Source organism: Molothrus ater, chromosome 4, assembly GCF_012460135.2.
Source record: "Molothrus ater isolate BHLD 08-10-18 breed brown headed cowbird chromosome 4, BPBGC_Mater_1.1, whole genome shotgun sequence".
NCBI classification, from domain to species: Eukaryota; Metazoa; Chordata; class Aves; order Passeriformes; family Icteridae; genus Molothrus; species Molothrus ater.
This window is the reverse complement of record NC_050481.2, coordinates 27,088,209-27,105,763: the sequence shown is the minus strand read 5'-3', so window position 1 is coordinate 27,105,763 and position 17,555 is coordinate 27,088,209. Positions and strand designations below refer to the sequence as shown.

Here is a 17,555-nt window from a genome sequence, read left to right as displayed (position 1 = left end):
CTGTGACTCTTATGGTTACTGGTTTGCCCCAGTAATTTTCAGCTTGGGAGCAGCTTGAGTGCATGTAAACTACATAAATCAGCTTCCTTCTGGGAAGGGAGAGTGAACACTGATTCGCTGAAGAAATCCTTTACCATCTGTTATCTCCAGAGCTCTCACAACTGGTTCTTTAGTATTTACAAATAATAAATAAAAGAGGAAAGTCATTCATGTTGTAATGTCAATTAGAGAGATGACATTTTTTCTGGTTTTTTACATTGGAAAGTAATTTTTCACTCTTAATATTGACCTTACCTTTTTTCTTTTCTTTTTTAATTTCATTTCATTTCATGTTGGCAGAAGGAAATTAGGAGATACCATAGGCAATGTGCAACTAATCAGCCAGGTTCAGCAGAGTATAGCAGCAGCCACTTGAGCAATGGCTAGTGTTCAACTGTATGGTGTGAACTATGAAATTCTCTGACTGAAGAACTCAGGACTCATTAGTTAATTTTGTATCCCTAAATAAAAAAAAACCCAAACCCTTCACTATAAAGATACTCTCAAGTATACATGTTCAGTTGGTGACATTAATCACAACTCAAGCACTTTTAACCTGGTTTCCCATGCATATGGATTAACTGGTAAGGTATCAGCACTGCTAAAGAAGCCAGGATTTGGATTTAGACTTACAATTAATATTTTAGCTATACCAAAACTAATTTATTGCAGAATCCATAGCAGATACAGACATTTCACCTCTTCCTTCTCCCAATTCTACTTTTGCTCAGTGAGATTTGCTCTAGTTTTAAAGCCAATCAGCTTTGGCCTGAAAGCAAGCATGACAAACATCAGGCACTAATTCCTTTCTGACAGTTGAAAAAACTTGGGATGAAGTCCATTTAATTTCCAGTGTGTAATGGACAACATATTTCTATAGAGGTATCTACACAATTGTCCTGCAATCCAGATTAGAAAACTGATAGAAAATGTTAATATTTAAAAATGTTTTTTTGAATGTTGTTAATTAAAGAAACAAATAAATACTAATATCCAAGGCTAAGCAGGAAAAAGTGACCTAACAGTTGCCTGCAGAACATGTGTAGTACAACTTCATTTTGTTTGTATAATTTCCTGTGCCACTGAAACTTCACAATGAGATCACATCTAAAAATAAGCATTTTTCGTTTCCTTTACAAGACAAAAGTTTAAATACAGATACTGACCCTTAAATATGTCACCAAGATTTTAGTGGCAAAATAAGAGGAAAAAGGGTCAAAAGACCTTAAGGCATCACTAAATGGCTGCATAACAGGAATATACCTTGATTACTCTGCTGGTAAAGGCAAGGAATAAGAAGACTGATTTAGTCAGTCCCCACACTTGGCTATTAAAAGTTAACAGCAGTGAGAGTGGCAGAATTCCAGAAATGGTGATGGAAGTGCAGTTTGCCCAGTGCCCAAGGAGCAGCCAAGTGGCCAGGGTGGCTCAGTCTGTAACACTGAGGCCACTGTGTATTCTGCCCCGGCCTCCCCTGAGCCCTGGTGTGCTCCTGGGCTCAGCAGGTGGGCAATCCCAGAGAAATGCCTGGAACTGGCTCAACACATCCAGCACTTTTTTTATTGAGTCAAAATATCCTTCACGTGGCATTTGCCACATATCTCCACCTGGAAAGTGGATCCTCTTTGCTCTGGCAACAGCACTGCTTGAATACGGAGCTAGATCCTGCCTTGAGAGCGTAATCCCCTTGTTTGAATGCTTCAGCAAGAGCTGAGCTTACCCACCTTGGCTGCAAATAGGCACACAAATGGTGTTATTTGAGGCACCTTGTGATCCTATCCGGAGTACAGAAGTCAAGTAGAAGTAAATAAGTAACAATTTATGAGAGGATTATAAAGTTAAAAAAATAGATATGGAGCGAATTAATCCTGACTTAACTGATTCACACTAAGCCAGAAACAAGCACAGAAAATTAATAAAGTGACTGTTACATGCCAGCTGTTCCATGACAACTTAATTATGTACATTTCACAGAAACAACTTCAACCCAGAAATTAAAATAAAAATATAAAATTCTTCACCAATATAAGGAGACTTCTTTTTTAAAAAAAAATCACTTTTCAAAATGTCATCTATAACCAATGCTCTAAAGAAATGTCTAAAATATTTGGTAATAATAATGTGATACTGATAATTTTTACCCATCTGGGATGTATTAAAGACATTTGCCTCTCTTAATGTATCATTCCACCAGGGTAATAAAATCATTAAGACAAACCCATTGCACATCTTTCCCTGTAATTCATAGTGTTTATTTTTCTAAGATAAGACCGGCAAATGTGCTCCATCTTTTCAATGTTCACACAGAACCACATGAATCTGCTTACTGTACATATTTTTGTTTTGTTTAAGATTTGGACAGAAGGGTAAAGCTATAAGGATTGAAAGGGTTGTCTACACTGGGAAAGAAGGCAAAAGTTCTCAAGGATGTCCAATTGCTAAATGGGTAAGTGATGTAAACAAATTATTCTAGTTCGGTATGATGGTTCATGTGGCTGACAGCAGTGACATGTCTTGTCAAGTGACACTAGGAAACTTCAAATAGCTCAGCAGCAGCAGTAATATGGGGTACCTGTAGCCTGCTGCCACCCTTCTCTCACTCCATTGACTTGTTGCATGGAGAATAGCAAGAATAAAATTTAATTCAAAGGTATGAAAACCTAAGAAAAAGAGCATGTTTGCTTAAAGTTTTGCACCACCTGACATTTTCATTGCTGTTTAATTTTAGCCTACAAATAAGTCCAGTAAGTGCACCACTGTAATGTCTTTAAAAACACCTCCCAGCTTGAGAGAGGTGTTAGGACATCCTCTCAGCAAACACTGTTGTACTTTGGAACAAATTACTGAGTGGTTGGGATTGCTGGGGAAAGACAGCATGAGGAAAAACTAATGCATTATAGTTTTTATGCATGCCAGACTGCACCCTTTTTAGGAAAAGCTTCTCAGTGCTTATGCTACTGGAAGGACACTTTTATTTGAAAAACATCTACTGCTTTCCTCCCAACACTGTAATATTTGTATGTAATAAGAGGAGGTCACAAAACTGTGAGGCTGGTTATGAGTATAGCTGGTTAAGTTTGGAAGGGAGGGGGAGAGAGAGAGCTCCCTTGTCTAGTTATTTAGTCCCTTCCTTACTGCCTGCCTTTGCCTGCATGCATCCTGCCCTAAGACAGGTGTCCACTACCCAGCTCTGTGCAGGGAGACACCTCACTGCTCACTTCCTCGTGCTCACCAATCAATCTGGGCCACACTCCTAACACAGATTCAGGAGAGGAATCCTGCTTTTACAAAGCTGGTTTCCACCACCACAGCTTTCCATGCCATCAGTCACCCTCTTAGAGTCAGCTTCATTAAACACAAAGAGTGTTTAACAAGGAGTAGCCCTGCCATATCACAGTGAGAAAAACAGACTGAACTGCCAGAAGCAAATAGGAGGATACAAGCAGAAGTAAGCTTCCCAGACACACAGTACTGCTGAGGTTTCCCTCTCTCTTGCTCTTCACATTAAGAATGGCATCGTTTGTGTTGGGGCTCTGGGGTGTGTGTTGCTGTACATGCAGGTAGTCCGCAGAAGCAGTCAGGAGGAGAAGCTGCTGTGCCTGGTGCGCGAGCGAGCGGGACACACGTGTGAGACAGCCGTCATCGTCATTCTCATCCTGGTCTGGGAGGGGATCCCGACCAGCCTGGCCGACAGGCTCTACACGGAGCTCACCGACACCCTGCGCAAGTACGGCACGCTCACCAACCGGCGCTGCGCCCTCAACGAGGAGTAAGTGCAGCAAGGGCTGTGCTCACCAAACCTGCAGCTCCATCTTCAGACCCAGCTCCTCTACTCATGCTGTTACCCTGAAACATCTACAACCTTCCCAGCTGTTTCATGCAGTTTGAAAACCCACAAACTTTGTAGGAAACCCAAAGTAAACACTCTTATAAATAGGGAAAAACATTTTGTCAGAGTTGTGAAGCATCTCAATCTATTTAAAAGAAGATATCTCAGCAGGAGCCAGGATAGCTGATACCTCAACATTGAAATAAAAGCTGGGTGCACTAAAGCATACTTGTGTAAGCTGACACAGACTAGCCTGAATTTAAAGAAATTGCACTGTATGTCTTTCCCATGCCTTTCTGAGAGACAAGAACATTTAGACCACAGCTATCACTGTATGCTACTTTGGCTTCATGGGTAGAGTCGTATTTCAGGCATTATTGCTTAGCCCCTGACAGAGGGCTCCCACATTCCTGCAGGGCTGTCAGCAGAAGCCCATGAGGCACTATGAATATCCGTACCTAACAAGGCACCACACAAACACCCTCACCCAAGCAAAGCCATGTTTCTCACACAAGTGTAGAACCCCCAAACGCCCTGCTTTGTAGCCAGGAAATTATTCACTCTGATAAATTCTTCTGTTATGATGTGTATGTCTCCCTCTTGCAATTCTACATTATTTACTGGTGGAAGATTATCTGCACTGCTGATTCCCTGGAGCACTGGCAGAACGCTGATGGCCACTGCCAGAGCACCACAGGGGGACCTGCCTGCTGCTAACAGCTGTGTTCTCTTATCTTTTAGACGGACTTGTGCATGCCAAGGGCTGGACCCTGAAACTTGTGGTGCTTCATTTTCCTTCGGTTGCTCCTGGAGCATGTACTACAATGGTTGTAAGTTTGCCAGAAGCAAGATTCCAAGAAAGTTTAAGCTGATGGGGGATGACCCAAAAGAGGTTGGTGTCCATTTCTGAAATGAGCTTCATTTGCAAAGAAATGTTTTCTGTCGTTCTGTAAATAGAGATACAGTACAAGAGAGCAGGGCCCGAGGCCTCCCTGAGTGCTGTACATGTAGGGTAATTAAATAACTGCCAGTCAAAACCAATTGATTCCAGTCACTGAGCCAGCTGAATCAACTGTCCAAATTCTGACAGCTGGTAAAAGCCCTGAGACTTGAAACCATGTTTGCAGGCTTTCACAATTAGAGGAGAAGGCATGGCCTGAATAATTCTGGCTGTATTAGGCCTGCAACTGAGCATTCCCCAGTGGCACAATGGAAGGTTTACCAGCTAATGGCATATAACACTGCAACTGGAACCAGAGCAGACTGGTTCAATGGAGACAAACATGATGAAACTCTGAGATGACAATAGGAAGAAGAGGATAGGAAGAAGCATTCTACATACAGTCCTGCCCCACTGAATGTTTCCAGACCAGGCTCTGTGTTACAACAAACTGGTGAATGTTTAAAACAAGCCAGAGTAATAAACATTGACCTTAGCCTGGACACAAGATACCCTGAAGTTATGACTGCAGTGACTCCTGGACACCTCCAGCGAGTCATGTGAAGCTCCAGGGGCCCAGTCTGCTTTCTGGCAAGGATGTGCAGATTTAGTCCCTTGCTTGTGGACTGGCACGCTAGTTTCACTGTATTCTGATGTCTTACACAAATCCAAGCATTACTCTCTCATAATCACAGAGACAGATAATTCCACATCCTACAGCCTGTGCTGAAAAGAGTGCACTGTTCAGAATACCATCATAACTAACATACAGGTTTTCCTGCCCCTGCTCTTCTACAGCACCAAGAACTACAGAATAGCTCTCCTCCATAAATGCTGCGGCACAAAGCCTTCTTTATCACAGTCTGCAATCCTAAACTACCTACATTTCTAAGATGATACCCGGCCAGAGCACACCAGGGCACTCTTCCAACTTGCATTGTTGGATTTACTTCCTATGGAAGCCAGATTTATGCAGGAAAGAGGGCTTTACCCTCCAGTCCTGGTCCCAAAGTTAGGGGCAGCCAAAGCATGCATCCAGACCAGGGATTGGGTTCCATAGCATAGACACAGTTTACAGGCAGCATAAACAGAATCCTCACCAATAAAAACTAGAAAATACACTAACAAATGCTAACCTACAGGCCATACAAAAGCTCCACATTCTGGCAGCAGGCACGAGGTCACAGCAAGATATTTTTTGACAATTTCGTGTCAAACCAAACTAGGATATTGTCCCGTAGTAGGAAATGCAAACTTTCAACACATCAAATGCATTCCTCTCTGAAACCTGTTTTCTCCCAGCTCTTCACATCTTCCTTCAACACAAAAACTCCTAAAACCAAATATGCCATTCCAGTATGCCACCATTCTGTATGCATTTAAAATTAAAGATATGATAAACCTCATACAAGTGAGGTTTTGAATTTGGGATTCTCATCCTTATATGATGGGAAAAAACTCTGGAGTATGTTTTAGATTATTTTTTTAAATGCTTTATTTTGACAGTGCGCAATTTAGAGAAAAAAGGAAGTGTGGTCATTCCCACCTCATCAATTACTAGACACATCCATTCATTGCTTAAGGATTGGAAAGTTTTTGAAGGCTGCAATATTTAAATATTTTGAAATTTCTGCATATAAAAATATTTCAGTATGTCAAAGTGTTGTCATTGCAATGTGCAAAACCCTTAAATTAGCCATATTTACTTGGATCATTCTGATGTTATTTCTCTCAAGCTTTCTGAAGAGTATTATTTTTCCACAACTCCAAAAAGGAAAATAATGAGGATTATCACACTTAGATCTAAAACATATCCATGTTGAAGAATGTGATTTTTCTTAATATAAAACAAATTAGGAGTATAGTATATGGTGTTCTACTGCAGGTTTTCCACTACACTGCTATAACTGCTCCATTCCTTTAAAGGCCTTGGAACAAAGAAATTAAAAGGAGATTCACAACAGTCACTGTCTAAACACCAGTGATACTGGTTCATGCCTTTACACAACAGTCCTCACACACGATTGTGTAAAGACCCCAACTTGTTGGATCCCAGATGTACAGTATGGAAGTGTCATTGAACCCTGTTTCATCTCTAACAGGAAGAAAAACTAGAATCCCATTTGCAGAATCTGTCAACCCTGATGGCACCTACCTACAAGAAGCTTGCACCTGATGCATATAACAACCAGGTATGATGGGGGGAAAAAAGGAATATGAGCAGTCATGGAAATAACCTGGTTTTTAACATACTTCCCAATGCTTCAGCCTTGCACGAAACCATCACATACATTTTGTGCTAACATTTCTTTGATATCAGCATGAAGACAAATAGAAATGAACAATTTCACTTGAAATGCTCTCACAAGTAAAACTAGCAGGATTTGGTCCACTAAATAGAATTAACCTTTTCAGCTACATAAAACGATAAAATTATTTCACTCTTCAGTTCCAAAATACAAATTTCTTGATTTAGCATGAATTACCATCCAAACCAACAAAGCTGCCGTGTATATGGCATGAAATTGGAAACAGCACTCAAGTTCTGAAGCCACAGTTTCAGTTCTGCTCTCTCAAGCAGCAGATTTAGTTTTCACCAAAACACCCTTTATAAACATGCTTTTAAAGTGAAGTTCTATATTTTAATACACTCAGTCCTGTGTATGCACCTAAGTGCCTGCACCAGCCTTCTTGCATGAAGGGTTCTGTTCTCAGACACGTTCAGAGCTCTGAAGAGCTTCCCACTGTGGCTGTGTCTCATCTACATTTCATTACAACATGTCTTTCAGATAGTTACACCAAAATTTGACAGCACACCACTTGCAAACATGTAACTGTTGACCTTATTTTCGTTGCTCAGGTTTACTACTGTTAGGAACATTCACAGAACTTGAATCCCCAAACTTTCAGCATCTACTGCAAACTGTAACATCACCCTGCTTTCCTATTGACAGCACGGTACAACCAGCAGAAGACAGATTCTCAGCTTTAACAGAAACAATCAATTAACAAAAAACTGTCCATTATTATCTGCTGTAAAATTCACTCCTTTACTGCGTATTTAGTAGCAGCTAGACAGGGTGAGCAGACTCAGTGCAGACTTACCCAGTTTCACTTACCTGATCTGACAATGTTTGGAGACTCATTATGGAGAAAACTGTGGCTATGTGCCCACTAGCTGTGGTTATCTGTCCAAATATCTGAGAGACATTCTGCAAGAGAAAATAAGAAGAGAAAGAAAAGAAAAATGAGGTGGTGAACAATAAATTGTTTCTTTGCTTGGGCTGCTTTTCTTTTCCCACAAAAATTCACTTAAGAACTTTTCTCCAAGTAAGCTGTGGTGCTGCCCAACATTTGTTGAAAATACATGCTTTTACAAGTTTCAATTTTTACCTTATGTAATAAGGCATGTGTGTAGCTTGGCTTATTTCAGGAGTTTCATGTAGACCTTGTATTTGTGGGGAAACTGTACTTGAGCTACTGCCAATGGCTTTAAAGGGAGATGATCGAGCTCTAATTTGTATGATATTGTAAAAGGTTCTAAAACCAAAAAAAGCACTAAAACCACATTTCAAATGCCCAGATTTATTCTAATCCAAATCTGGACCACTTCTGGATTACAACCAAGAACTGGAAAAAGATTGTTTCCCAACTGGACCAAACAGAACATTTCGGAGAGCAGCTAAACCCATACAGTTTGATCAGACAATTATAGTCTGGCTAACATTTCAGACTGCTCACATTTAATTCCAAAGAAGTTTACACAGTTTTCAAGTGTTTTTTTTCTGCTCTTGTTTTCAGATTCCAGGGAAGTAAATAATCCAGATTTGAAAAATAAATGTCTGTGAGCAAACTAGACATATTTTTAGTGATTTTGAATGAAGACTTGGCAAAGCATCTAATTTGACCTTAACTTAAAAAGGGCTCTATTAAGTTCCATTAAGTGTAGATGGTCCGTGCATTCACTTGAAAGGCTCAGGAATTTCAGAAAAGCATTTTATAAATGTGGTTTCATTTTTAATTTTTGAAATAAAATATGAAACCATCATTTTTCTAAGGCTTTATCTTCCATTACAAAATCCTTTCTTTTTGTGTAAGGTGTGTTAATGCATTTTTGAGTTCTTTGTAAAGCTCCTTAATAATGACTGCATGGGTACAAAGTACTGTCTTGACTGAATTCTCTCTCTTTTTAGTCAGGGTGGTTTAGATTTGTACTTAAGCTAATGAAATACACGTTTAGCATGCCAAAATATTACAAATCAAAAAGCAAATTATTATTTTTCATTAAGTCATTCTGGAGTCAGTTTTCTAAAGCCATTTTCCCTTAATAGCTTGGTATACTTCCAGCCTACACAAACATATCACTCTCAGAGTGCCAGTCAAGGAAACCATGCACTGCATTTGTCATGTAAAAACACCAACCCCTGGCAGAGTAATACACAAAGAGAAGTATTAGCGACTAATTGCACCATCATGCCAGAGACTGAAGGTACCAGGGAACAAAGCAGCAAGGAATGAAAACCAGCCATCTAACTGCTGTAGTTTATTTGCTTTCAAGATGTGTTTGTTGTCACCTCCAAGGCATGAGGGAGACCTGCCCTTTGTCACAGCAGAGCATTCATTCCTTGTGCACTCGTGGAGCACGCAGTGAATCCTGTCCTGTCTCTGCAGATCGAGTACGAACACAGAGCCCCCGAGTGCCGCCTGGGGCTGAAGGAAGGTCGCCCATTCTCAGGGGTCACTGCCTGCCTCGACTTCTGTGCTCATGCTCACAGAGACTTGCACAATATGCAAAACGGGAGTACTCTGGTAAGTCTGGGATGTGTAGCAGCCTCCTCACTCCAGCACTCAGCTCCTGACTTTCATTCATTATCTCCTCTCTGTTTAAATTTATACTGCATAATGCAGATCAGAAAAAAAAAAAAAAACCATTAGGCAGTAACTGAGCTAAGTTACTACCCCCTACACATTTTTCTTTCAAATGAATGAGACTCACAGTGTATTAAAGAAAGGTTTAACACAGACCTGGTAGAAGAGAAACTTCTTGTGGAGACAATGGAAAGAAGGTCCCAGCAGCACTGAAATGCCTGTTTCAGTGTTCCTGGCACAAAACAGTTCATATTTATCCTCCTGAAAGCCTTCTTTTTCTAACAACTTTGGATTATATCTTCTAATAAAATAAAAGTAGAAACAAATAACTTCTTTCTGAGAGAGTTTTGGAAAATTTGGATTTTATTCCTGCTTTGGATGAGCAGAAAGTCTGCTAGTCCATGTACCCTTGACTCTCCTCAGTTCTGATTTCTGGTAGGTACAGCAGAAGTTCTGTAGAAGATACTAGAAAAGCAAGCTGGTTTTGAATGTGTATTGGATTATTTCTGTAATAAAACAGTGGGGCCAAACATAGGAAAGAATACTCTTAAGGCTGTAATTAGAAGCAGCTCCCTAGATTCACAGTGCAGCTCTTATTATGACCAAAGAGAGTATCTGCCTTTTTAACGCAAACTGAATTTTTCCTGTTTCCAGGGTCTGACTTAACTCACAAGTTAATCACCCCTAATATACATTTCCAGCTGAGCTTTCTTCCCAAAGCTGGGACAATTATTTTGCTGCAGAATACATCCCCATCAGCACCTTTTTCCACAAAGATCCTCCCAATACCTGTTCTAGCTAGAACTAATACAACAGGCTTGCTGCAGTAACTCCCCTAAATCTTGTTATTAACATTACAGTTGCACTGTGAAGGGGGTGTGAAGTACAACGCCAGTGTTCTATATTGCACACTCTCTCTAATAGGTAGCTACCTCGTGTATTGTAGTGAAAGAATCTTCAGGTGAGTACCAAGTCCCAGATTCCACTGCTTTAGCTCTCTAGCCATGGTCCAATGGATCACAGAGTTTATTTCACATGAGGGTAATCCCTAACTCTACTGTTAATTTCAGCACAAGTAAAAGAAATAGATATCTATACACCTTCTGTTTCTTTTAACACTGTCCAACAAAGTAATGGAAGAAATTACATTTGCAGGCTTGTTGTGATATGCAAAAATTGCACAGAAACTCACAGTTTACAAAGAGATTGCCAGATGCCAGCGCTGACAGTGTCAGGGCACAATGCAGAGGTAGAGTTTCAGATCTCTAATACACTTTCCTAACAGGTTTGCACACTGACTAGAGAAGACAATCGTGAAATTGGCCAAACACCAGAAGATGAGCAGCTCCACGTGCTCCCGTTATACAAAGTCTCTGATGTGGATGAGTTTGGAAGCACTGAGGGCCAGGAGGAGAAGAAGAGGAATGGCAGCATCCAGGTCCTTACGTCCTTTCGACGAAAAGTACGGATGTTAGCAGAGCCGGTGAAGACCTGTCGGCAGAGGAAGCTGGAAGCAAAGAAAGCAGCTGCAGAAAAGCTTGCCTCCTTGGAGAATGGGTCTAGCAAAGCTGAGAGAGAGAAGTCTGCTGCAGCACGCAGCAAGCAAGGCACCTCTGAAGCAGCGGGTCACGCAAAGCAGCTGGCAGGTAAACACAGAAATCTGAGTGGGGTCAGCAGTGGTAAGCATCCTACAAATCAGGGCCAGTTATAATCAGCCTCAAGAAAACCATTATTTTCAGCCCAAGAATGTAATGAAGTAAAAAGTAAAAAAAAAAAAAGAGATTTCTTGAAAGCGAAGATCAATAATACATAAATACTAGAGTGCCAAATGTGGTACAACTCCAGAGAAGAAAAAATAAAAAAAAAAAGTTGCAATGAGAAATCCTTTACTGTTGGATAGTTAACACTTGTAGAAATCTAGAAACAAACTCTGCTTGCCATCCAGCATATAGTAAAGTTATCTTTAAAGGACTAGGAGTGCCTGAAGCCATGAAGAGAAGTTATGGTGCTGCTGCCAAAGAATGACCTACACATCACTCAATGTCTGTCACTGTTACAGAGCACCTCCTGATTTCAGGATATACAAGCATAACCTCTTTACCACTATTTAAATTCTCTGCCTCAAGACCAAAAGCAAAGCAGGCTTTCCATAGTGGAGTAAGAGTTTATGGCAGTTTTCAGCAGCAGATTTGAGAGTCCTGAGCAAAGGAGTTATCAGACCTATTTTATTGTTGCAGCAGTTTTCCTAGAGAGGAAAAAAGTGATACATCTAGGGCCACCCAGAAGGTCACTGAAATACCTATGAATAGAAGTCAGCTATGCCATGACCCAGGCAAGGGCTGTGACCATTAAATGACGCCATTGCACTTTAATGAATGTTATTTTTGCTCTCACGTCTTCAGTTAATCTCACTTATTACTGCACTGCTCTGTCTACCAGTGAATGTTGGTTTTAACATACTGCTAGGGACATTTCTTGGAGTCAGTTCTATTCATGTAGATGAGAAGAATTATTTATTCTTGAGGAAAAGAAAGTCACTTTGTGCACGGCTGTTTGGGAGCACTTTGATGCTCCATTTCATGGGCTACTTAAAAGACGATTCAACTCTTTGGATTTTGTGCATGTGACTCTGAACAGACTGTACTGTCCTCTTTTCCCCACTGCCACTAGCATCTGATCTTGTTGGACACATGCCAAAAAGGAAGAGTAGCCTTAGTATTTATTCAGCTTCTTAAAGGATGGTGTTTGAGATATGAGAAAGGGAGCATCTGTTAATGAATCTACTTTTCTTAGAAATTTCATATAAAGTATGTAATTTGTTGGGTGGTTGGTTGGTTTGGGGCCTTTTTTTAAGAAGCCTGTTTGTTGTGTGGTTGTTTGTTTTTTCCTTTTTACATCTACAGATCTTTTACGTCTTTCAGGACCAGCCACACAACAACAGCAGCAGCAGCAGCCGCAGCAACATCCACAGCGCTCTCTCCCTAACAACCCTCAATCAAATCCCATTAACTCTTACTCGGGTTCAGGTTCTGCAAATCTCTATGGAAGGTTGCCTAATCCAGCCAATGCTTATCCAAACTCTTCGTACACTTCAGATCCATATGGAGGGTCCAATGCCGTGAACCTCTATCCAACCTCATCACAGTCTGCGGGGTCTTATTTGAATTCTTCCAGTCCCATGAACCCTTATTCAGGATCTTTAAGTCAAAATAACCAATATCCCCCCTACCAATGCAATGGAAACATAGCTATGGACAACTACCCCTCTTACTTGGGCTCCTACTCTTCCCAGCATCAGCACATGGACTTGTATAGTTGCCAGAGCCAAGACCATATGTCTAAACTAAGTCTACCACCCATTCAAACATTATACCAGCATAGGTTTGGGAATAACCAGAGTTTTGGTCCCAAGTACTTGAATTATGGAAACCAAAATATGCAGGTAGACTCCTTCAGTAATTGCGCCATAAGACCAAATTTACACCACGTAGGGTCATTTTCCTCTTACTCAACCCATGAGGCCAATGGCCATTTTATGGAGGTTGCCTCAAGGTTAAAATCTAATCTGAGTAATCCAAGCATGGATTATGCCTCCATGAGTAAAACAGGTGAACATCATCACATGCAACCCCCTCCACATTTATCACATGACTACCATTCTGCTCCAACAATGTTTAGTGGTCCCCCTAATTCACTGCATCTCCAAAATAAGGATAATGAAATTATTTCACACGCAGTTAATGGTTTGTCTAACATGCTTCCAGGTCAAAACCATGACAGGACTACTCCCCAGGGTGGTTTAGATAAAACTGACGTGCTGAATCCAGAAAAAGCAGAGGATCCCGATGAAGTCTGGTCAGATAGTGAGCAGAACTTTCTGGATCCAGAAATTGGAGGAGTGGCAGTTGCTCCATCTCATGGGTCAATTCTCATAGAGTGTGCAAAACGCGAGCTCCACGCAACGACTCCCTTAAAAAATCCCAACAGGAACCATCCCACCAGAATATCCCTTGTATTTTACCAGCACAAGAGCATGAATGAGCCAAAACATGGTCTGGCTCTGTGGGAGGCGAAGATGGCTGAGAAAGCAAGAGAGAAAGAAGAGGAATGCGAGAAGTACGGCCCAGACTACGTGCCTCAGAAATCCTATGGCAAAAAAGCCAAGCGGGAGCCCGCGGAGCCCCACGAGCCCTCTGAGCCAACGTACCTGCGCTTCATCAAGTCCCTGGCACAAAGGACACTGTCGGTCACCACGGACTCCACCGTCACCACATCTCCATATGCCTTTACACGGGTTACAGGGCCTTACAACAGATATATCTGACACCTTGGCTGGTTACCTCATTTGAAAAAACACCTTGTGGCTAGGGTAGTGGTGCTTTAGGTTTCGTGGAAGGCAAGGGTGGAGAAGAAAACAGTGTTTTTACAGAGCTCATCGGTGGAAAAAGCCTCGGCACACCAGCAAAAAGAGGTAAATCTCACTAGAGCACTTGTTTTCCACTGATTTTTAAGTGGTCACAGATGGCACGTAGGAAACAGACCAAAGCATCCTATGCAAAAAAAAATATTACAAACAGAAGAAGAAAATAAAAGGAAAGAAAAAAGGAGAGAACACAACAAAAAAGTGTTTCACAATTTACATTGGAAAACACTGGCTCTATTACTGAAAGAGATAATCTGCAAATGGATTTTTTTTTCTTACAGTTTTTCACATCTGTGGTCACTTTTAATGTCATCAAGTTTGCATAGTCATGGAACAGGAGCAAAAACAACCCTAAAAAAGAATAATACTGTAGTATTACAACTGCAGGAATCTTAAAATAACATCTGGTGCTGAATCTATGATGTACTGAAATACTGGAATTATGGCTTTTTAACATGCAGTTTTTACTGTAATCTTAATAGTATTTTGATTTTATTTAATGAAGTAGATAAGACAAATAGACAACAAAACACTGAATTTGTTTGAATATTCTAAAACCATGGTGCTATCAAAGAGAATGGTGTCTTTATTTTATCAGTGAAACAGTTAATGCCTTTATAACAAAATGTCAATGATGTAGTCAAATGTTCTTCAGCAACAGGGAGGACCTTTTCATTCATGTATGTATTGAAGTTACCTGGTGTTAAAATAAGCTTACTTTTTAACATATGGGAATTACAAAGACCTCTGGATTTTGCTCATCCAGTCAAGTCCTAGAAAAGGACAATAAAATAGAGAGATATTTTTTTTTAAATAGTGTTTCAAAAGCACTTTGTCTACCTAAGCTTGGCAACTTGAACAATGCTAAGGTACTAAGACATTAAAAAAAAAAAAAAAGAAGAGTTTACTTTGATTTTAAAATGCAAAGATAATTTTTTTAAACTAAAAAAGCTTTTAAATACTTTTGGTTTAGCCATGCATCAGCTAGTGGGCTACATATCCATTTTTAATACAGTCAGTTATGGTAAATATGGGGCTTACTGGATATAAGGGAATACTTTAGTACACAAAACACATTTTTTTCTGGTGCTCATCTCACACAGCTATACTGTAAACTGTTTTCTACAATTATTATGACAAGTTCATTGCTCAAATATGTACAGTTTTAAGGAAAGAATTTTATATTAACCACAAGTAATAATTAGCAGCATGCAACAGACTACACCTAGTTAGCTTGGGCTTCTGCTGTTTCTAGAGATCTGTGCGCTCCCACTATGGAATGGCAGAACTGCTTTTGTGTTGATAATTATGTACATTGTGGTGCAAGTAATTTCTTGGTGCAAGTGGCCTCTTTTCCAGAAAGACTGAGCAGACCGATGCCTACACAAGATGAATGAAACAGGGTTAGTTCTGTGTGATTCCGTTGATTCATAGAAAAAAAAAATAGGCAGCTGGCTTGCTGTGGTGGTTTTAAATCATTAATTTCTATTAAAAAAATTTAAAAAGCAGGAGAGTTGTATAGTAAATTAAATTGTAAACAAAACTTTTTTTAACACAATGCTTTAGTATTTTAGTACTGTAAAAATATTAAATCTATATATATTTGAGTTTTGAGCTGAATTCACATCATGGTGCTACTCAGCCTGCTACAAATATATCATAATGTGAGCTAAAAATACATTAAAAGGTTTGAGTGATGTTCCTACTTGTCATATACCTCAACACTAGTTTGGCAATAGGATATTGAACTGAGTGTGAAAGTTTATATATTGTATACCATCTTTTTCCCCCAACAGCCTTTGAAAAAAACAAACAAAAAAAAACCTAAACAAAAAATTCTCAATACTTGACATTTTAGCAAGTATAACTTGAACTTCAACCTTTTTTTTTTTTTGTTCTAAAAATTCAGGGATATTTCAGCTCATGTTCTCCTATGCCAACGTGTCACCTGTGTGTATGTAAAGCTGTTGTAGGTTAAATATATTATTCTTGGGTTTTTTGTTTTTGTTTTGTTTCTTTTTTCAGGGATTTAATGTTTTTCTTTTGAATCCCTTCTCTTATTTTTCTTGTATATGTATTGTGTAACTAAAACTAATTTTGTAAATTTGTTAGCTCTTTTTATTGTAACAGAAGTGTTTAAGAGATTTAGAATGTTTTGACTCTTTCAAATGATTAAACAAAAAGAAAGTAGAATGCACTGAGCTGATTAAAGGGAAAAATGTAAGGCAGGGGTTTGGCAAGTGACTGTTTGCTAGAGTTGTTCAAGTCACTCTCTAAACAAGGCTTCTTGGATACTGTAATGAATAAAATAAAATATAAAAAGGTACAGTCAGTACAAGGGCTTCCCTAAACATGCAAACCTCCATGTCCCAGCTATATCTTGTGCAATATACTGTAAGATTATGTTTGGTCAAGAGAAATTCTATACAACAGAATCACAACCTAACTCAAGAAAATCAAAGGAGGCCTTTGGGTTTAACGGTCAAATATTTATTACGGCAATTTTGGGTTTTCTCAGTCTGTGACTTTATCCACTCATTGAAACAAAAATTTTGCCTTTTTGGGAAAAAAAAAATGATGGTTCTATGTCAGATTAAGTAAATCATTATATATCTTCATCTTTTAGTGATTTCTTTTTAATCCTATCTAATTCATGTAATCCATAGTAGATGTTTGGTTAATATGCCATGCACTGTCATTTGCCAAACTGCTGGCAGCAGGAGCAGGAAGCTTAGTTGGAGAATCAGTTTTGTATTGTAAATACCTGAGCTGTAATTTTTGGTGTACAGAACCCTGCCTCAGTTGGAACGAATGACAAAGCAGACAGAGTTGCTTGTATAGGATTATCAGGTCGATTATAGCCATACTTGAAGATGCTTCTGAGAGTTGTCAACTTTACTTGAATGAATTTTTCATCTTGATTGACGCACAGCAGTATAAAGTTCACTTCTAACGCTAGTGGTTAACTTGTGTAGGAAACTTTAGCAGTTTGACACTAAGGTAATGAACTTCTGTGTGCATTTTCTATGCTTATGTTCTACCTTTTTTTTTTACTTTAGTTTCATTCATTTTCATGAGATGTTTGGTATGTCTATAAAAAGAATCCAAGGATGGTTATAAATACTGTAAGTATTGTAATGTAATGCAGGTTATTTGAAAGCTGTTTATTATTATATCATTCCTGATAACGCTGAGATGTGGGTGTTTTTAATAAAATTTATATTTATTTAATGCACTCTAAGTCTGTCTTGCAGAAACTTGTCTTTCCTTGTCATTTTTACCAGCTGACAACAAACAGGCATAACACTCAAACAAAGTGCATCACTAGGGACTTCAAAACAGGAAGCCTAGACATCACCTTTATTCCTAGTTCTTCTTTGACTCTTACCTCCAACAGGTTGGGACACAGGCTGCTGAGGCCAGGCTACTGCTCCATAAAATCTATATTTACAGGG

The 17,555-nt window shown here is 39.5% G+C and overlaps 1 protein-coding gene across 2 annotated transcripts in view; it reads left to right on the top strand.

Moving 5' to 3' along the window:
• The window catches only part of TET2 (tet methylcytosine dioxygenase 2), a 71,058-nt gene extending 53,723 nt beyond the window's left edge, over positions 1-17,335 (top strand). The window contains exons 4-10 of one of the 2 annotated variants that reach the window (XM_036382043.2): positions 2,392-2,485; positions 3,600-3,808; positions 4,610-4,760; positions 6,911-7,000; positions 9,480-9,617; positions 10,963-11,323; positions 12,599-17,335. In XM_036382043.2, the coding sequence (XP_036237936.1) occupies positions 2,392-2,485; positions 3,600-3,808; positions 4,610-4,760; positions 6,911-7,000; positions 9,480-9,617; positions 10,963-11,323; positions 12,599-14,001 (2,446 nt within the window). In that variant the 3' untranslated portion in view covers positions 14,002-17,335. Of the gene's footprint in view, positions 1-2,391; positions 2,486-3,599; positions 3,809-4,609; positions 4,761-6,910; positions 7,001-9,479; positions 9,618-10,962; positions 11,324-12,580 lie in introns of both variants that reach the window. The other variant, XM_036382042.2, reaches the window with a different exon arrangement.
• Positions 17,336-17,555: the final 220 nt, after the last annotated feature.